General features: G+C 41.2%; 1 protein-coding gene across 13 annotated transcripts in view; it reads left to right on the top strand.

Moving 5' to 3' along the window:
- The window catches only part of AMBRA1 (autophagy and beclin 1 regulator 1), a 167422-nt gene that overhangs the window by 29851 nt on the left and 116092 nt on the right, over positions 1 to 21479 (top strand). For 5 of the 13 annotated variants that reach the window (XM_011227940.3, XM_019802146.2, XM_011227942.3 and 2 more), the window contains 3 exons: positions 308 to 480; positions 1407 to 1473; positions 2263 to 3716. In XM_011227940.3, the coding sequence (XP_011226242.2) occupies positions 308 to 480; positions 1407 to 1473; positions 2263 to 3716 (1694 nt within the window). The remainder of the gene's footprint in view (positions 1 to 307; positions 481 to 1406; positions 1474 to 2262; positions 3717 to 21479) is intronic. The other 8 variants (XM_011227947.3, XM_034644734.1, XM_011227950.3 and 5 more) reach the window with 2 other exon arrangements.

Raw genomic sequence — 21479 nt, 5'->3', positions numbered from 1 at the left:
TAGTGGGTTGTTGTTGTGCACCATGTCATGCACCAAGCTTGCGTTTTCACAGGCTTCAGAAGCAGGAACTATGTGGATGCTCATTGCTTTAGATTATAGATGACTTGGAGAACTGAGCTGACAGTAACAATTTTCTGATAAATTGGTGACGTTGCCAGATCACTGATTTTCTACATTTTACAGTGGACATATTTAAAGTAGGCCCTATAAGTGGTCATTTTACCTTAAATGGTCCTTTCTTGAAATTGACATCCCAGTCTGCTGCCAGTTTGTAACCTGAGAATATTTGGGATTGGTTCATTTATAGGGTGGCAGTGAAAGCTGGTTCACAGACAGCAACAATGCCATTGCTTCTCTGGCTTTCCACCCTACGGCTCAGCTCCTGTTGATTGCCACGGCCAACGAGATCCACTTCTGGGATTGGAGTCGGCGGGAGCCCTTTGCTGTGGTGAAGACAGCTAGTGAGATGGAACGGGTCCGGTGAGTGCTCTGTCTACCAGCGATGTCTGGCACAGGACTAACATGGCAGAGAACGTTTACACTTACTGTCACATCAGGAAGCAGTTTGTCATACCTGTCCAGAGCAGGTGGTTATCTGTACAGCTCCTCCTGCTTTTTAAGCTGCTGGCCAATCAGTAGTTCATTTTAGCTGTTTCTGATTGGTCTCATCTTCTGGTCTCTGTAGACCAGGGTTTTTAGAATGTCTTTTAGGTTCAAGGCTATCTGGGTTTGGGGTAGGGCCCTTTTTTGGGAAACCTGAAAGGTGTTCAGGTGGAGACTAACTTGGTGGGTAGTTGCTAACATCAGTTATTTGTGTTTATCAAACTGGAAAATAGATATGTGAGTATATATCAGATCTGCTAATTGATATTTAGCCCTCAAGATCAAAACACACATTGCCTGAATTAAAGTTGATGCATTGGTTTTCTTTGGTCCTCTTGGTATTGCAATTGGTTATAAGAAAATTTTCTAGTCTCAGCCATGTCACTTGATGCTGAGACTGTTCATTGTCTCTAGAACTCCTGCTTCTTGCCAGTGTTAGCTGCTTTGTGAGAGAAGAACTAACCCTGTGACAGGGTATGGGAGTGTGCTATGCTTTACTGTTGAGATAAGCTCTTCAGTATGAGCAAGTGTGTGTTTAATGTAGCTGCTCCTTGGGACGGAAGCCTGGGTGCTGTTTGAAATTATTTTTGTAATACATATTCCCTTCTTCTGGCAAGTGTGAGGAGGTAACAAGAAGTATTGAGCCCTATTTAATCTCTTCAAAAGTTTTAAAAGTTTCTAGCATGAAATGGATACCTGGGTAATTCCACAGTTATCAGTAGTGATTACTATACATTTGAACACAGGCTTCCTCTTCTCAATTAACATCTGTGCGTGTCTGTCTTTCTCTTTTGTGTTTTCAGTCTGGTGAGATTTGATCCTCTTGGACACTACTTACTCACAGCCATTGTTAACCCCTCTAATCAGCAGGTAAGTTAGTCAGCAGTTCCAACTCCATCTAAACTGGGAGTTGTTTTTTGAACTAGTGCTCCAATTCTGATTATATTGGACTTGTAATTTGTAATGCCCAAGTGTTTCTTTTCCAGTTGAGATTGAAAACTAGCTTCAGACTGAGTATTCAAAGTGTTAGCCATAGTCTTGACAGGGGGGTCAATTCTGAAACCCCCAAGGGATCACCTTATTAGAAGTAAGCAGGCTGGGGGCGTCTGGGTGGTGCAGTTGTTAAGCGTCTGCCTTCGGCTCAGGGCGTGATCCCAGCGATCTGGGATCGAGCCCCACATCCGGTTCCTCCGCTAGGAGCCTGCTTCTTCCTCTCCCACTCCCCCTGCTTGTGTTCCCTCTCTCGCTGGCTGTCTCTATCTCTGTCAAATAAATAAATAAAATCTAAAAATAATAATAATAATAAAAAAAGAAGTAAGCAGGCTGTGTTGGATAGCTTGTCATTTTCGTGCCTCTGGCTGGTTTACATTTTTGCTTCCCTCACTGCCTCCATGTCAGAGAGATGCACTTTGTAAAAGAATTGGTTTGCCCCCTGTACTCATTCAGAATTGTCACTAATTGGAAGTGAATAATTTAATTCCATATGATGGTCCTGAAGCTGAAGCCAGTTAGTCCTCAGTGCTTCAGGGTAGGGTTGTTGTCTCTCCATGAAGATTGTTTTCCTTGGATGGTTGTCAGTAGTTAGTTTTCCTTGATTTACCTGGAGGTTCTGCCTAACTGCCTCGCTCTCCCCCTGCCCCACCTCGCTCCACGTTGCAGGGTGATGACGAACCAGAGATCCCCATAGACGGCACAGAGTTATCCCACTACCGTCAGCGTGCCCTGCTGCAATCACAGCCAGTTCGCCGGACGCCTCTCCTCCACAATTTCCTGCACATGCTGTCCTCCCGCTCCTCTGGCATCCAGGTGGGAGAGCAAAGTACAGTGCAAGATTCTGCCACCCCCTCACCCCCACCGCCTCCCCCTCAGCCCTCCACGGAGCGCCCCAGGACTTCCGCTTACATCCGGCTCCGACAGCGGGTCAGTTACCCCACAGCTGAGTGCTGCCAGCACCTTGGGATCCTGTGCCTTTGCAGCCGCTGCTCTGGCACTCGAGTTCCTTCCCTCTTGCCTCACCAGGACAGTGTCCCCCCTGCTTCTGCCAGGGCTACTACCCCTTCCTTTTCTTTTGTACAGACCGAGCCCTTCCATCCCCCGGAGCAGGCCTCGTCAACGCAGCAGGACCAGGGCCTCCTGAACCGGCCGTCTGCCTTCAGTACAGTCCAGAGCAGCACTGCCGGCAACACGCTCCGCAACCTCAGTCTCGGTCCCACCCGTCGCTCTTTGGGAGGCCCTTTGTCCAGCCACCCTTCTAGGTATCACCGAGAAATAGCTCCTGGGCTGACAGGGTCCGAGTGGACCCGGACAGTGCTCAGTCTGAACTCCCGCTCTGAGGCAGAATCCATGCCTCCGCCCAGGACCAGTGCCTCTTCGGTGAGTTTGCTGTCTGTGCTGAGACAGCAGGAAGGTGGCTCTCAAGCGTCTGTGTACACTTCAGCCACAGAAGGGAGGGGTTTTCCAGCTTCAGGGTTGGCAGCTGAGTCAGATGGAGGAAGTGGCTCCAGCCAAAACAACTCAGGCAGCATTCGCCATGAGCTTCAGTGTGACCTGAGACGCTTCTTTCTGGAGTATGACCGGCTTCAGGAGCTGGACCACAGCCTGAGTGGAGAAGCCCCCCAGACCCAACAGGCCCAGGAAATGCTCAATAACAACATTGAGTCTGAGAGGTCAGGCCCCTCCCACCAGCCCACCCCACACAGTAGTGAGAACAATTCCAACCTGTCCCGTGGCCACTTGAACCGCTGTCGCGCTTGCCACAATCTCCTGACCTTCAACAACGACACCCTGCGCTGGGAAAGAACCACACCCAACTACTCCTCTAGTGAGGCCAGCTCCTCCTGGCAGGTCCCCAGCACCTTCGAGGGCATGCCATCGAGTGGCAGCCAGCTGCCACCCCTTGAGCGGACTGAGGGCCAAACACCTAGCTCCAGCAGGCTGGAGTTGAGCAGCTCTGCTAGTCCGCAGGAGGAGAGGACTGTGGGGGTGGCCTTCAACCAGGAGACAGGCCATTGGGAAAGAATTTACACCCAGTCTAGCAGATCTGGAACTGTATCACAGGAGGCCTTACATCAGGATATGCCTGAGGAGAGCTCTGAGGAAGATTCACTCAGAAGGTAAGCAGGTGCTTTCTTGTCTTCTCCTACATCCCTTACTTTTCTCCTTACATCTCTTCCTTCAGTCCTGTAGATGTTGTGGCTGGATCTGGAGTGTCTGGGACCCAGGCATCTGGTTCTGGTCTCCCTGGTGTCCATTGCATCTTCTTGGAAAATCTTGCTCTGGTGGTGGAGATAGAATGGGGCCTAACAGTATAAGTCACTTGGTTCTGCTAGCTCCTTTTCTGGCTAAGCTCCTGAGACCTTTAGCCTTAAAGGAGAATGTAGATCAGGTTAGAGGCGCAAAGTCTACTAGAGCCATTGACTTTCTCTGCCCTGCTTTTTGACATTCTTGGAGGATTGTATCTGCAACACTAGTTATTGTGAAAAAAGAAAATGTTCCAGAGCGCTTAGGAATAAGTAGTAAAAGAGAACCCTGCTTGGTACAGATTAGCGTATTTGCTCTTTTTTCACTCGTGTCTCTTTGGACAACTGTGTTCACCTGTTAAACTCTATCTTTTGGAACATTGCAACTTGACAAAAGGGAAAAGAAAATTCTCTCTCTCTCTCTTTCAAGGAAAGTCCATTTTTTAGGGATACATATTTTTTGAATAGCGAATTAGTTGCTTAATTAAGATTCTTTGAGGAGATCTTCCAGATGGACATTCACCTCAAGGTGGGGAAAAATAATAATTCATAGAAGGAAGGCCTCTCCATACTCACATCAGCATCCCAGGCAACTCTTCTATGAAAGAAACAGAGTGGGTGTAGTTGACCGCCCACCGCATGTTCCATGTATGGCTGTGTGCGCATCTATCTTGATTTATTAGGGACTTCTTTCTGTAATTCTGTAAAGGTCACATCTAGCGTAATCACCAACTCCCAGAATATGCCTGTTGGATCCAAACAGCATATTGCTCTGCATTACATCCTCTGTTGAAGCAACTGAAATTTCTGACATAAGCTTCTAACAAGGGTGGGAATATGGATTGTGCACATAATGTACTTGTTATTTTGGGAGAATGCTTTAGAGAGTTACCCAGTTAATAAGTATTTGTTGAATGGTTACAATTTTTTCCAGCACTGTGCTAGGCACTGTAGGGAATACAAAATAAGTATAGTACCTGGTCTTATCCGCTGGGAGTGTTATTGTAGAGGCAGGACTTATTTACATGCAATTATATAAAAAATGTGGATGACCCAAATGCTTCATTGTGTGGTACTGAGATAAATGCAGTCTCATTTCAGAGAAAGGGAAATACCATCAAAGAATGCTGTACAAAATCAAGTCTTGAAAGATGGGTAGGATTTGGAAAGGGAAAGACCTTTTTATTTTAGGGGACCAGCACATTCTAAGACAGGAAAGAACATGTTGAATGCAAGATAGTGGGTGGTTACTAGGGGCTGTTGCTAAGCGGAAGATAGGACACTTGGTTGGATATAAAAGTTAGACAAAATAATAGACGTTGTTACTATGCTCATATAATTGAGACCAGTTCTGGATTAACATCTCCTAAATTCCCAGTTTGGGAATATTTTGCCTTACATAACGGCCCATATTAGGAACCTGAGACTGTTACTCCTCTTTGTCAAGAGAGGTGGCAAGGTAGCAAGCACAGTGCCTGACACAGAGTAGGCATGCATGCAAAAAGTTTATGAAAGGTAGTTGTAAAAGAGCTGTCTTCAGTTACTGCTCTAAAGGCCTCCCAGGACCTGTTTCCACAGTACCAGTGGGCTTCTCTGGTCAGTTAGCCTTTGTGCATTCTGTTGTAGCCGTACCTCTTCTGGTGTTGTTCTGAGAAATACCTGAGTGGTTTCAAGTAAACTCTGTTTGATAATAATTAGAGATACCAATTACTGAGGGCCTACTATGTGTTAGGTTCTGTATCTTTGCATTAATTTTTTCTCATTTCCACCATAACTCTGCAAGGCAGGTATTAAATATCTCATGTTTGAGGAAAGTGAGGCTCAGAGAAGTTGAGTTTCTTGTTAAAGATCTGTAAGTAGGTTGCTGAGTGGGACATTTGATTCTAGTTTGTATAACTACAGATTTTTCTAAGCTGCCAACCATGGTATATTCCTTAGTGCAATACCTCATTTTTAGGTGAACCATTTTTATTTATTTTTAGTTTCTTTTAGTTTTTTATTATATTCTGATTTATGAAGATATTGTATCTTCAAACATGTAAAAATAAGAATGTATAATAAGTGAATTTTCATATACCTATCATCTGACTTTAAAAATTAACACTTGTCCAGCTTTCATTCATCTGTATCCCCTGTTCGCTCCCCTGACCCAGACATCATATAATTTCATCTGAAAATACTCTAATATGTTTCTCTAGAGCAATGCCATTCAATAAAACTTTCCACAGTGATGTAAGTGTTCTGTATCTGTGCTGTCCAGTATGGTAGGCATTAGCCACATGTGGTTATTAAGCATTTGAAATGTGGCTAGTGTGAGCTGGGGGACTACATGTACATTTTTAAATTTTAATTAAATATAAATATCCATACGTGACTAAAATATTAACACTTCTTAATAAAAGTAGACCGTTTAAAACCCAGAAATTATGTGTTTTAAATGAAAAGTTTAAATGTTTAAAAATGTAGGCTGTAGTAAATGAAATACCTTGCCATCTTGCTGTCAACAATTGTGCATATATATTTTTTCTTTTAAGAATATACAAATAATATAAATAAATTTCATTGTAAAATACAATAGTTACATGATTTATGGATGAGCTAGTATGAGAGGTACTGTGGGGGCTGACAGCCTGCTCAAAAGTGAGGTACATTGTAAAATATTCCAAGTGCATAGCCTTTACAGAAGGGCCATCACTTCCTCATAATTTGAGTGGCTGCATTCTAGTGTAAATTACTAATACATATAGGTGCTAATCAGCATCTCCTGCCACCTTCAAAAAGGGACCTGATGTTCTCTAGCTGATGAGCCAGCCCTTGCTTGGATTTCCCCAGCAGGTGTCACTGTTGGGCTGTTGCTGCCGCTAGACTAGGCTGGCCAGCAGGAAAGGAAGGTGTCCTTATTGTGTGCCTAGTCTACTTGAAGGGAGAAGGTTTATTCTTTGGCCTTGTAGTAGGAGATAGACAAAAGAAGCATATTTTGATCTTCGGTGCTGCTGATTTAATTAATAGTGTTTGCAGATAGTGAGACTATTGAGCACAAGTGTGTATTTCAGTACAGCTCTATGATGCTGAGCTGTGATAACCAGTTCACAGTTTGTCTCCTTTTGCCTGTGGGCAGTAGAGGGCAAGCTGCCTGTGTAGTCTTGACTCCAGCTTACAACTTAAAACTTGGGTGGCAGGGCTTTTCCTCACCACCAGAAACTTCTTCCTTTAAAAAAAAAAAAAGATTTTATTTATCCATTTGACAGGAAGAGGGAGAGAGAGCACAAGCAGGGGGAGCAGCAGGTGGAGGGAGAGGGAGAAGCAGGCTCCCCACTGAGCAGGGAGCCTTATGTGGGGCTCTGTCCCGGGATCATGATGTGAGCCGAAGGCAGACTCTTAACCAACTGAGCCACTCAAGCACCCCCAGAAACTTCTTTTTGGGTCTGACAGCCCAGGATCTAGCAGAAGATCAGGGTATTGTGGTTCCCTGCAGCTTTCAGCAGGAGTCCCTGTGGCTTCAAAAGGCTGCTATTAGGAAAAAGAAAATTATTTAAATGGCATCTTAAAACTGGAGAAAACCTTGAGTGTATTTAGTCTGGCCTCTTTTTTTTTTTTTTTTTTTTAAGTAGATGAGAAAACTTACTTGAACAGAAATGCCTTTTTAAGAGGTACTTGAAACAACGGTGGGATTCAAACCCCTAGGTCCTAAAGAGGGTACTCTTTACTCCTCTTCATTTGAAATTAGTGCTTTCCCGTATTCAGTTTTCTCTATCAGAACCTCTGCCTATAGATCATGGTGGGGGCGGGGGCGGTGGGTTCTTCAGTCAACTCTCTTTGTAAGAAATTGGAGGTCTAATAGATCATTTGTAATTATTATCTCTCTGTAGAAATGTAACAAACACAATGTTTTTAGGGATACAGGAGAAACACTGTTTTAGTTATTTGCCCATAGAACTTCATTGATGAGTTTTGTTTTTTGTTTTTTTTTTTCTGAAGTGATCCCAGTTTGGGAGTTCACTGTAAAAATCCCAACAAATGGGAGATCAAAATCTGGGCCAAATCTTCCTCAACTAAATTATGTCTGTATTCCTTCTCCAGAAAGGTGACAAGGCCTTTCGTCTGAAGTATTTAATAAGATTGTGTTCTGAAAACTGATGTCTTTTGATCTGCACTTTCCCCTTATGATAAAAGAAGATTGGGGAAATTTGGCCCAGAACATTGAAGGTTAGAGTTGGAAGCCCTCATTTGATTTCTCAGTTTTTTTAGACTTTTATGAGGGAATTGCTTTGGAGTTGGAGCAGTCTGAAGCCTCTTGAGGCTTTGTGGGCCAGCTAACTTGTTTGATGCCTCAGCTCTAGTCACATGGGGATTTTCCAGGGAGCGCTCAGCAGAAACATCATTGATGGAAGAAAATAAACGGATATATCTGCAGGGCTAGTCATAGGTCCACAAGAGGGAGAAGGTGACCTAGAAATTAGGAAAGCACCAGTCTTTTCAGCTTGATCATAATAAAGACAGGGTCCATCTTTAGTAGCTTTGCCGCACCACTGACCTTACTGGATCTAAAGAGTTTATAAATATAAAATCACTTTCGGTTTCTTTGGATGGGAGTACACTCAACTTATTCAAAACATAAGACGGCTGTCCCCTTTTCCTTTGAGAAAACTTCCCTGAATGTCCCAAATAATCACTTTCTCTTTGTTGCTTGTATTAGAGGTAGGTGCTTACTTGTAATATTGTACCCGTGACAGAAAAGTATTTATTTCCCTTTCTGTCAGTGAGCCCCCTGAAGGCAGTGATCATGTCTATATTCTATTGTCCCTAGAATACTACTTGGCACATAGTAGGTGTTAAGCAAATATTAGTTGAATTCAACAAATGGAATTGAAATTACATCCCCTATGATTCATTATGCAGTATAAATTCTTTTGGGCTTAGTAAAAAAGAAAAAGACCCATTATTATGTCACATCCTTTAGTCTTCTAGGGAATCATTGCCATAATAATTTCTTGTTGAATAAGTGAAGTGGCATTATCTAGAGTTGTACGTGAAAAACATCTTCTATAACGAGTTCAGGTGACCTAGTACCTGTTCCTCTGATATTTCACTATTGTGCTGTTTCTAACTTGTGCATTGATTGTCCTGAAGCCTTTAATGAGTCTTATTGCACCTGATCAGCTGTCCTTTATATTGGCTCCCACTGATGACTCAGGGCCTACATATTCCTTGAGTGCACCAGCATAATACAGCTTTCTCTTCTTTCTCTTGCTCTTTTTTTTTAAGTTTTTATTTTAATCATGCTTGTCATCACAAGTGCACTCCTTAATCCCAGTCACCCATTTCACCCATCCCCCTGCTCACCTCCCCTCTGGAAACCGTCAGTTTATTCTCTGTAGTTAAGAGTCTGTTTCTTGGTTTGTCTCTTTCTCCTCCGCCCCACCTTCGCTCATTTGTTTTGTTTCTTAAATACCACTTATGAGTGAAATCATATGGTATTTTCTTTCTCTGAGTTATTTCACTTAGCATTATTATACTCTCTAGGTCCATCCATGTTGTTGCAGTTGGCAAGATTTCATTCTTTTTTATGGCTGAATATTATTCCAGTGCATATGTAGACACCACATCTTTATCTGTTCATCCAACAAAGAGGTGCATGTATCCCTTTGAATTCGTATTTTTGTATTCTTTGGGTGAATACCCAGTAGTATGCTTGCTGGATCATCGGGTTCTATTTTTAACTTTCTGAGGAACCTCCATTCTGTTTTCCAGAATGGCTGTACCAGTTCGCATTCCCACCAACAGTGCAAGAAGGTTCCTTTTTCTCCACATCCTCCCCAACACCTGTTGTTTTTTGTGTTGTTGGTTTCAGGCATTCTGACAGGTGTGAGGCGCTGTCTCATTGTAGTTTTGATTGCATTTCCCTGATGATGAGTGATAATGAGCATCTTTTCATGTGTTGGCCATCTGGATGTCTTCTTTGGAGACATGTCTGTTCATGTCTTCTACCCATTTTTAAATTGGATTATTTGTTTTTTGGGTGTTGAGTTTTATATGTTCTTTATATATTTTGGATACTAATCTCTTATCAGATATGTCCTTTGCAAATATCTTCTCCCATTTGATAGGTTGCCCTTCAGTTTTGTAAATTGCTTGCTTCCTTGTGCAAAAGGCTTTTTATTTTGATGTAGTCCAATTGTTTTATTTTTGCTTTTGTTTCCCTTGCCTCAGGGGACCTATCTAGAAAAAAATTGCTCTGGCTGATGTCAGAGAAATGACTGTCTTGCTTTCCTCTAGGATTTTTATGTATCAGGTCTCACATTTAGATCTTTAATTCATTTTGAATTTATTTTTGTGTGTGGTGTAAGAAACTGGCCCAGTTTCATTCATTTGCATGTAGCTTTCCAGTTTTCCCAACACTGTTTGTTGAAGAGACTTTTTCCCATTGGATATTTTTTCCTACTTTGTCAAAGATTAGTTACCTGCCCAGTTGTGTGTTTATTTCTGGATTTTCTATTCTGTTCTGTTGATAGATGTGTCTGTTTTCGTGCCAGTACCATACTGTTTTGATCACTACAGCTTTGTAGTATAACTTGAAGTCTGGAAACGTGCTGCCTCCAGCTTTTCTTTTCTTTTTCAAGATTGCTTTGGCTGTGTGGGATCTTTTGTGGTTCCATACAGATTTTAGGATTGTTTGTTCTAGTTCTGTGAAAAATGCTGTTGGTATTTTATAGGGATTGCATTAAATGTGTAGAGTGCTTTGAGTAGTATAGACATTTTCACAGTATTTGTTTTTTAATCCATGAGCATGGGATGTCTTTCCATTTCTTTGTGTCATTTTCAGTTTCTTTCATCAGGGTTTTATAGTTTTCAGAGGACAAGTCTTTCACTTCTTTGGTTAGATTTATTCCTGGGTATCTTATTATTTGTGGTGCAGTTATAAATAGGATTGTTTTCTTAATTTCTCTTTCTACTGCTTCGTTACTGATGTATAGAAATGCAACAGATTTCCATACATTGATTTTGTATCCTGCGACTTTACTTAATTCATTTATTAATTCTAGCAGTTTTATGGTGGAGTCTTTTGGGTTTTCTACATATAGCATCATGTCATATGCAAATAGTGACAGTTTTACTTTTTCTTTACCAATTTGGATGCCTTTTATTTCTTTTTATTATCTGATTATTGTGGCTAGGACTTCCAGTACCATATTGATTAAAAGTGGTGAGAATGGACATCCTTGTCTTGTTCCTGACCTTAGGGGAAAAGCCCTCTGTTTTTCCCCGTTGAGGATGATGTTCTTTGTGGGTTTTTCATATATGGCCTTTATTATGTTAAAGTATGTTCCCTCTAAACTTTGTTGAGGGTTTTTATCATGAATGGATGTTGTACTTTGTCACATGCTTTTTCTGCATCTTATGAAACGATCATATGATTTTTATCCTTCCTTGTATTGATGTGATGTATCACGTTGATTGATTTGCGAATATTGAACCACCCTTGCAGCCCAGGAACAAATCCCACTTGATCATGGTGAAACATTTTTTTAATGTATTACTGGATTCAGTTTGCTAGTATTTTGTTGAGGATTTTTGCATCTGTGTTCATCAGACATATTGGCCAGACAGTGGCCTCTTGATACTGTTTTGTTGGTCTTTGGCTTGACCTCTCATTGATATTAATACCTCTGCCAGTCAGTGTTGTTTCTCCTTAAAGACTCTGCAGTCTTGGGGTCCCTGACTGGCTCAACTGAAAGAGCATGTGACTTTTGACCTCAGGAAGCTGAGTTTGAGTCCCACATTGGGTGTAGAGATCACTAAAAAAAAAATTGATAAACTTAAAAAAAAACACACAAAAAACCTCTGCAGTCTCAATAATGGAATACTTGGTCTTAATAGAGTCCAAATTAGATGCAGGTAAGCCAAATTAAATGTGAAGGTTCTATTTCCCATTGGTGCTTTATGTTTGTTTCTGTGGAAGGCTTTCACTGAATCTGCTTAGAGTAGGGTGTTTCAAATTTGAGAAAGCGGGTGCTGTCATTTTTTTTCAATTTGGTGTCTGAGCATTATTAAAATTATCACAATTTTTTAGTTTTGAGATGATTGGGGTTTTTTTTTTGTTGTGTGTGTGTGTATGTGTGTGTGGCAGAATCCTTTTAATTAAGAGAGAGTTTTGCTTTATCTCTAATTAATGCCCCTAAAAAATTGGTGGAATTGTTGTCTTTGGTATTCAAGTTACAGTAAATCCTTCCTAACTTTTGAGTTCTTGAGGTTGGCATTTGAGGACAAATAGGGAAGAAATCTCAACCAAGAGAAACTAATTTGTGATATGACCAAATCATTGCTTGTTCTGGGAATAGAGAGAAGCAGGTATTGAGAAATAAAAAAGAGACAAAAATGATGGTGGGATAAGCTTAGTTTTAAGAGAGGTATAGGGGAAGCTGGGGGAAGGTAAACTCAGGCCTTAGAGGAGAGACTGAGGAATATGGCTAGGGCTCTCCCTTGTGAGTGAGGCTCTTACTACAATCCTGGGCATTAGGCTAGTGAAGTAATTACTCTGATTGACTGATTCATTCATCCATTCGTTCATTCATTCATTCGGTTAACAAATATTTACTAAGCACCCACTGTGTACCAGATACTGTTTAAGCACCAGCAGTAAATCTCTCATTCTAATGGGAGGAAGACAATAATCAAATAGATAAAATACCTAGCTAGTATGCCAGGTGATGATAAGTTCTATGGAGAAGAGTATTTTAAAATGTAGGAGATGCTGGGGGTAGAAGTTTGCAGTGTTAAATAGGGGATCAGAGGAAGTCTGGGAAGGTGACATTGGAGCAGAGACCTCAAGGAAGTAAGAGAGTAAACTCTGTAAACATTGGGGGCAAGGGCATTCTGGAAGAGAGAAGGGCAAATGCAAAATCCCTGAGACACTTGGCTGGGGCATAGCAAAAGATGACGTGATAGAAGATGAAGGTAGAGAGGTGATGGGGAGAGGATTATGCGGGGCCTTCTAAGCCATTTAAGGGATTTTACCTCTTAGAGTGGTTTGGAAAGCCATCGGGAGCAGAGTAGCATGATCTTTTATTTTTAAAGGATCACTGTGGCTGCTGATTGAGAATAGACTGAAGAGGCTCTGCTAAATAGGGTAAATTAAAGTTAGGCAACATCACACACTTTTAGATTCATTTGTGTCTTTAGACTGGTGAAAACCAGAAGGCGGGAGTCAGTGATTGTGTCAGAATTAGAAAGGCCTTAAATGTTTGGATGAAGAGTTGCTAAATAAATAAAGGAAGCAAGCCTCTTAGCAGGCAATCTTATCTGCAACAAAGCCTTGACCCCCCCCCCCAACCATAATGACATGTTATTGAAACTTTGGGAAAGGAAGGGCCTCAAAAAGCTATAGTAAGAGATAATCAATGGAAATTTTGAGATGTTTTTTGTTTTCTGCTTATAAAACAAATACAGATTCATTTGTAAAAATTCAAACATTACAGAAATGTGTGATATAGAAAGAATGTTTTCTGCAGTGCTAATCAGTTAGCAATTTATGTGTTAACTCCAGAGGTTTTTTTTTTTTTCTATGTAAATAGAAAAATTTATAAAAATGGGATCATAGTAAAGCTACTGTTTTGTCATTTACATATTTCACTTAATATGTTGTGGACATTTTTCCATGTTGGTGTGTATAGATCGGTTGCATTCTTTTTGACAGTGGCATAGTATTCCAGCAATTGAATGCACTGTAATTAATTTAACCAGTGCCTTGTCTGTTTTTTGCTTTTCACAGTCAGTGCTGTGTCATCTTTGTGTACTTGTGCGGGTGCTTCTAGAGGAGGATGAGTTTTTAGAAGTACAATTGCTGGGGCCAAAAAGTGTGAACATTGCTAATGGTAAATGAAATTAATTGTATAGTATTCATTATTACTAATTTAAGATATTTTCTATTTCCAGTTTTATTTCAGTAAATATAATTTCATAGATTGGGACTTATAATCCTGGTTTGTTGTTTTTTTTTTTTCCCCCCCATAAGGTTTTAAGTTTCTCAGTCGTAAATTCTCCTGCCACTGGGTTTTTCAGGAACCTTGTTCCTCAAGGTTAAAAAGGACTTTTGTTTTCTTAATTCTAAATATCTGCCACCGGGGGATGTTCATATACTTCTCCAGCAGTCTTGTATGAGAGAGACATAACCTTGGTTCCATCTTTGACATTCACTTACTGGCTTTAGGCCACCTAGTCTTCAGTGTCTTGTTAAATGATTGGGAGAAACCAGGGATCTCTTGCCCTATCATAAGGCAGTAACATTAGGTATTTGACTTATTTGTCTTCAGAGGTAATTAGAAAACCCATTTCTTTTTTTGGCAATATGAGGGTGAGGGTAGTGTGGAAGAGAGGTACCAGTGTTAATCTTTTTCACCTTCACTGCTCACCTGCCCAACTAGGTCACTCAATATTTGAGCCTCTTTGAATTCTGAGCATGATCCCTGGTAGTATCCTCTATATCAAAGGTTGGCAAACTTTTTCTGTGAAGGGCAAGATAGTGAATATTTCAGGCTTTGTAGGCCATACGGTCTCTGTTGCAAATATTGAACTCTGCCATTGTAGCATGAAAGCAGCCAGAGACAACATGTAAGTGAATGTGTGTGGCTCTGTTCCAATAAAATTTTATTTATAGACATAAATGCGATTTTCATATACTTTTCACGTGTCATGAAATAGTCTTCTTTTGATGTTTTTCAGCTATTTAAAAATATAAATACCATTTTTAGCTCATGGGCTGTACAAAAATAGGCAGCAGGCCAGATTTGGCCCACAGGCCGCAGTTTGCCAATCCTTGCTTTATGTATATGTGATTTGGAAGAGAGTCAGGTGTTATAGTAATAGAAGGCATTATGATAATGAAGGCTCTGAAGAGGTAGGTAGGGGACTCCTGCACTGGTTCTCTCCTCTCTGCTTTGGACTAGATATCCTAAGTATTGGCTCGTGTAAGAGTGTTTGCCGGTTAAGAGCAGGCGTAAGTGCATAAAGAATTTCTAGTTTTCCTCTCCTATCTGCCCCGAAGCAAGGTTTTCCAGCCTTGCTTGGTCTGTCTTGGGAATTGTTTGCAAGTGAGGAGGCTTGCCCTGGTGTGGGGGAGGGTGTGAGCCTCCAGGCCCAGCAGGCAGTGTGCTTGACAGGCAGCCCTTCTCCCACTGCAGGTCAAATTAGCACCTGTTAAGACTGATCTAAATTATCCCCCATCATCCCTCTCTCTGGGGCTGAATGGTGTAGAGCAGGCTGTGTGCTTTGTATACACACTGAGAACTTGAAAAGATGTAATCGCTTCTGTCAGCTCCCAGTGTTGGAGTGTTACAGGGACTACAGTGGGATCTATGTGTGTGCTGCAGATACACTGGGAGCAGTTTCCCATGTACTCATTCTTGCCCCTTCAGATCCCCTTCTCTACCATATCTGTTCACAGTAGTGCTGTAAAGGGTGCGTTGGAGGTTTTGCTAAGACAATAACACCAGGTGTATGGGGTTCTGTTTGCATAATATATTTTGCTTATTGTAATCGGTCCCCAGCTCATTAGAGCTATGCAGGTAGCTTCTCCTCCTCCTCTTGGATTTCTTATATTTTTATAGGGAGGGGAGGATCCAGTACATCTTACTGCTCCTTTTGGGAGCACCCCAGACAACGTATTTGTGTGAGCAAATTTGGCTTTAGTGTGTGGGCCTGTAACATTAGTCCAGAGATTGCAAAATAACCTTCAGATATATTTATTTGACCTTTACAGTGTTTCTAAAAATTTCGGTTTTTTTCCACATAAGTCCAGATTTCTGGATTCTATTAAAAAAAAAATGAGAGGATCTGGCTTGTATTCCTCCATAATAACTAACAGTAGAAGTTGAGTAGTTATTGCCCCTTCAGTCAGAGTATGGAACTTTCTTTGTGCCTTAATCTGCACTGGGCTGTTATTTATGTTTCTTACTTAATTTCAGTTTCGTGTTGGTTACCTCTGCATTAGCTCAAGCAAAACGTGTTGGTTTTGTGTAGGGAAGTGGGTTGTTTTTTTTTTCTTTATAAAAAGTTTTTATTATTTGAGAGCGAGCAAGTGAACACGATTGGGGAGTCAGAGGGAGAAGGAGAAGCAGACTCCCCGTTGAGCAGAGTGAGTCTGATTTGGGGCTCGATCCCAGGACCCCAAGATCATGACGTGAGCTGAAGGCAGATGCTTAACTGACCGAGCCACCCAGGCAACCCCCCTCCTTTTTTTTTTTTTTTTTTTTTTTTTGGGCTCCATGCCCAACATGGGGCTTGAATTCACAACCCTGAGATTAAGGGTCACATTCTTTAACGACTGAGCCTGCCAAGTGCCCGGGTGGGCGAGTGCCCTACCACTCAGCTTCACCTGGGGGAGGCACTGGGCATTGCACTGTCCTCTCCTCTACCCAACCCCTCCTGCCTAATTCATCCACAAGGGGTCCCCTGCTGGCTGTTGGTTGACGTGCTGACAGCCCCCTCACCTGAGAAGCCGCCTGACTTTTTTAATAGCAACAATTAATAAACTCCTCCTCTGTTTCCAAAGAGGGAAAGTGGGGGTGCCAAGCTTATTTGCTGGCTGGGTCACACTTTAGTGAGCAGCTTTCTGTTATGTCAGGTTATGCAGTATGAAAGCAACCTTCCTTTGATGATGGACTATGTGAAATCTTGGAGAATGCCTGGACCTCTCCCTGTGAGCAGCGTACTTTGGGTAGAGGGGTGGGTTCCAGGGAAAAGGCTGTTTGGGTGCCACCTGCCAGGAAATTAAAATCAAGTTAGAGCAGGAGTTAGAGCAGAAAATTGTAATAATAAAGGAATCAAAGGCTGAAAGCATGACCTTGTCATAAAAAGAAAATCAATCACAGTTTAACATTGTGCCCTTTTCCTTTGCTGCATCAGGGGGTATGAGTGTGACTCTTTTTACCTCTCTTACTTTTTTCCTCCCCTACACATGTTCCCATACATTTCTCAGTTTTTCTCTCTCTTCCTTCTGTCTCCCTTGGATCACTTCACCTGAGCAAGGTGGCTTTTATCCTTTGTTCTGCTGGCAAATGTGACCCCCCCCCCACTTTTTTGGTCTATTTTTTTGTGATAAAAACCCATCAATTTACCCTTTTAATTTTTAAATGTACAGTATAGTTAAGTGTATACAGAGAGTTGGACAACAGATCTTTAGAACTTTTCTTTTTGCATGAGTGGAAACACTATGCTCCTTGAACAATTTTCCATTCTCCCCACCCCTCATCCCTGGCAACTGCCATTCTATTTTCTTTTTCTATAAGTTTGATTACTTTAGAAACCTCATGTAAGAGGAATCATGCAGTAGTTGTTTTTTTGTAATTGGCTTATTTCACTTAGTATAATGTCCTCAGGGTCCATCCATGTTGTAGCATACAACAGGATTTCCTTCTTTTTAAAGGCTGAATAATATTCCACTGTATATACATTTTCTTTATCCATTTATCTGTCACTGGACATTTAGGTTGCTTCCACATCTTGTCTATTGTGAGTAATTCTGCAGCGTACATGGAAGGACAAATGTCTCTTTCAGATCTTGTTTTCAGTTCTTTTGCATATACACTCAGAAGGAAGATTGCTGGATCATATGGTAGTTCTATTTTTGATTTTTTTGAGAAGCGTCTATACTGTTTTTCACAGTGGCTGCATCATCTTACAATCCCACCAGCAATGTGCCAGTGTTCCAATTTCTCTACATCCTCACCAACATTGTGATTTCCTGGTTTTTTTGGCAGTGCCCATCCTAATGGGCATGAGGTGGGTATCTCATTGTGCTTTGATTTGCATTTCCTTTTTTTTTTTAAAGATTTTTTATTTATTTATTCGACAGAGATAGATTTTTTATTTATTTATTCGACAGAGATAGAGACAGCCAGCGAGAGAGGGAACACAAGCAGGGGGAGTGGGAGAGGAAGAAGCAGGCTCATAGCGGAGGAGCCTGATGTGGGGCTCGATCCCATAACGCCGGGATCACGCCCTGAGCCGAAGGCAAACGCCTAACCGCTGTGCCACCCAGTTGCCCCTGATTTGCATTTCCTGATGATGAGTGATGTTGAGGATCTTTTCATACGCTTGTTGCCCATTTGTAGATCTTTTTTTTTTTTTTCAAGATTTTTATTCATTTGAGAGTGAGAGAGAATGAGAGCACACAAATGGGGGAGGGGCAGAGGCATAGGGAGAAGCAAACTCCCTGCTGAGCAAGGAGCCCTTGGATGCGGGCCTTAGAAAGGGCGTGTGCATGGGTGGGGGGGGCATAGAGGAAAAGGGAAAGAGAATCCCAAGTAGACTCCCTGCTGAGCATGGAGCCCAATGCAGAGCTTGAGATCATGACTTGAGCTGAAATCAAGAGTTGGACGTTCAACCAACTGAGCCACCCAGGCGCCCCCGTTTGTATATCTGCTTTGAATAAATGTCTGTTCAAGTCCTTTGCCCAGTTTTTAATTGGGTTATTTGTGGTTTTTTGGTTGTTAAATTGTAGGAGTTCTTTATATATTCTTGATATTAACCCCTTATCTGGTAGTTTCCAGATATTTTCTCCTATTCAGTAGATTGCCTTTTTACTCTTTTGATTGTTTCCTTTGCTGTGCATAAGTTTTTTAAGTTTCACACAGCCCCATTTGTCTTTGTTTTTGCTGCCTGTGCTTTTGGTATCGTATCTAAGGAATCATAGTTCCTTCTAGTGTCATAAAGCTTTCCCCTATGTTTTGTTGTTTTTTTCTTTTTGCTTGTTTTTCCCCCTATGTTTTCTTCTGGGAGTTTTCATAGTTTCAGATCTTACATTTAGGTCTTTTTTTTTTTTTAAGATTTTATTTATTTATTTGAGAGAGAGAGAGAGAGTGTACAAGCAGGGGGAAGGGGAAGAGGGAGAAGCAGATTCCCCGCTGAGCAGGGAGCCAACACAGGACTTGATCCCAAGACCCTGAGATCATGACCTGAGCCAAAGGCAAATGCTTAACCGACTGAGCCACCTAGGCACCCTTACATTTAGGTCTTTAATCCATTTAATTTTTATGTATGGTGTAAGGTAAGGGCCATCTTCATTCTTTTGCATGTGGATAGCCAGTTTTCCCAGTGCTGTTTGTTGGAGAAACTATGGATTCTTCATTGTCTGTGTGGTCTTTGTTTTTTCTTTAAATAGGCTCCATGCCCTCCGTGGGGCTTGAACTCATGACCCTGAGATCAAGAGTCACATGCTCTACTGACTGAGCCAACCATGAGCCCCATCACTGTTTATGGAGTCTTGATACCTCTGTCAAAGATCATTTGACCACATACACAAGGGTTTATATCTGGGCTCTCTATTCTGTTCTGTGTGCCTGCCTTTATACCAGTACCATACTGTTTTGATTACTGTAGCTTTGTAATATATTTTGATATAAGGAAGTATCAGGTCTCTGGCTGTTTTGTTTTCTCAAGATTCTTTTGGCTATTGCACTGTAACTTTGAATAAAAACTTAAAAAAACAAAGATTGTTTTGGCTGTTGGTCCTTTGAGATTCCATATGAATTTTGGGTTTTTTTTTTCTCTTTCTGTAAAAAATGCCAGTGGAATTTCGATAGAGATTGCATTGAATCTGTAGATTGCTTTGGGTAACGTGGACATTTTAACAATATTAAGTCGTCTGATTCCTGCACCCGGGATGTCCTATTTATTTGTGTTTTCTTTACTTTCCTTCAGCAGTGTTTTATAGTTTCAGTGTGCAAGTCTTTTACCTCTTTGGTTAAGTTTTTTTCTAAGTATTTTATTCTTTTTGATGCTGTTGTACATAGGACCATTTTCCTAATTTCCTTTTCAGCAGATGTAATCCTTTTAAAATTAAAACAAGAAGGAACTTTTTTTTCTTTAAATTTCTCCAATCTAGTGTCTTCCCAGAAGTCCAGCAGTCTTCTCTGCATGCTTTTCTGATTCCTTTCACACTTGTCTGAGTTCTCAGAAAGAATTAAGGCAGAAGCTGGGCTGATCATTTTCTGTTAGCTCCTTGAAGGCAAAGGAACATTGTAATATTCATCCTAACAGAGTTGATGACTTTTTAGTCCATTATAGAGCCACTAAATTTGGCAGTTGTGTTAGATGGTATTGTTTTGGATATGATGAGGTCAGAGAGTTGGGGTAGATAGAATGTGTTTATTGTGAGCTCTTTGGCTGGTGGTTCTTAAAGAGTGGTCCCTAGACCAGGAACATCAGCATCTTCTGGGAACTTGTTAGAAATACAAGTTCCTGGGCTCACCCCAGATTTACTGAATCAGAAACTTGGGGTGGGAGGCCATGTAATCTGCATTTTTAACAAGCTCTCCAGGTGGTTTTGATACATACTAAGTTAGAGAACACTTATTTTATTTTATTTTATTATTTTATTTTATTTTATTTTATTTTATTTTATTTTAAAGATTTTTTTTTTATTTAACAGAGAGAGAGACAGCCAGCAAGAGAGGGAACACAGGCAGGGGGAGTGGGAGAGGAAGAAGCAGGCTCCCAGCGGAGGAGCCTGATGTGGGGCTCGATCCCAGGACTCTGGGATCACGCCCTGAGCTAAAGGCAGACACTTAACGACTGAGCCACCCAGGCGCCCCTAGAGAACACTATTTTAGACCACTTAGGACCTCTTTTAATCATTACCATCACTCCCCCAGACCTCTGTAGTGTACTAAGATCCCTTGCATTATTCATCGCCTTCTATTTTTCCTTTTGCTCTTGTCCTATGTGATGCAATGTTGCTTTAACTCTCACAGTCTCCTTCTCTCTTCTTGTAACGTGTACTAATAGAAAGATACGGAGTTGAGCAACACTGGATTCAATTTCTGGCTATTTTGTGCAACCTTGGGCAGTTAAGTAGCCTTTTTGAATGTCCGTTTTCTCAATTGGAAAATAATGTGAGGATTAAATGAAAATGAGTTAAGCACCGGTTGCTTTTGCAAGTTTAGATGCTCAAGAAATGCCTGCTTTTTTTCCTTTTGTCGTATTACCCTGCTCAAAATACAAAACAAAACAAAAACCTTTGCCATGACATATTGCCTGCAGATCTTTTTTTTTTTTTTTAAATCTGTTGGTATTATTTTGGGGGCTTCAGGCTTTTTGGGGTATCTGTGAAATCTCATCATATAAAATTAGAATAAACCAAGTTCGTAAAAAAATGAGGTGTCTATAAAGCGTGGATAAGGAATGGTTATTGAGATAGAGCTGGTTACTTCCATTAGTCACTTGCGGTGGACACAGTGAAGTTCTATATTAGAAAGTTCAATAGTACAGAAAGTAGTTTGGCCCATAGCAAGAAAATGGGATATTATCTTCCTTTTTCCTGAACTCACTCTTTCTTTTTTTTTTTTTTTAAGTAGGCTCCATGCCTAGCGTTGAGCCTAACACGGGACTTAAAACTCGTGACCCTGAGATTAAGACCTGAGCTGAGGTCAAGAGTCAAGATGCTTAATGGACTGAACCACCTAGGCGCCCCTTTCTTGCATTCTTTTATAATGATTTGTGCAGAAGAAACTGGTCCTGCCTCATGGTAAGGGAGGGAGCATAAATAGCCTTAATTTCCCAAATTGTAGGACCACCTTTACATTAAGAGAGAGCCTTACAGGGAAAAGTGTGTTTCAGAAAGATAGAGAGAGCCTGACGGGG

Source organism: Ailuropoda melanoleuca, chromosome 16 (assembly GCF_002007445.2).
Source record: "Ailuropoda melanoleuca isolate Jingjing chromosome 16, ASM200744v2, whole genome shotgun sequence".
Lineage (NCBI taxonomy): Eukaryota > Metazoa > Chordata > Mammalia > Carnivora > Ursidae > Ailuropoda > Ailuropoda melanoleuca.
Note: the sequence above shows the minus strand (reverse complement) of the source record. Positions and strands in the feature narration are given on the sequence as shown.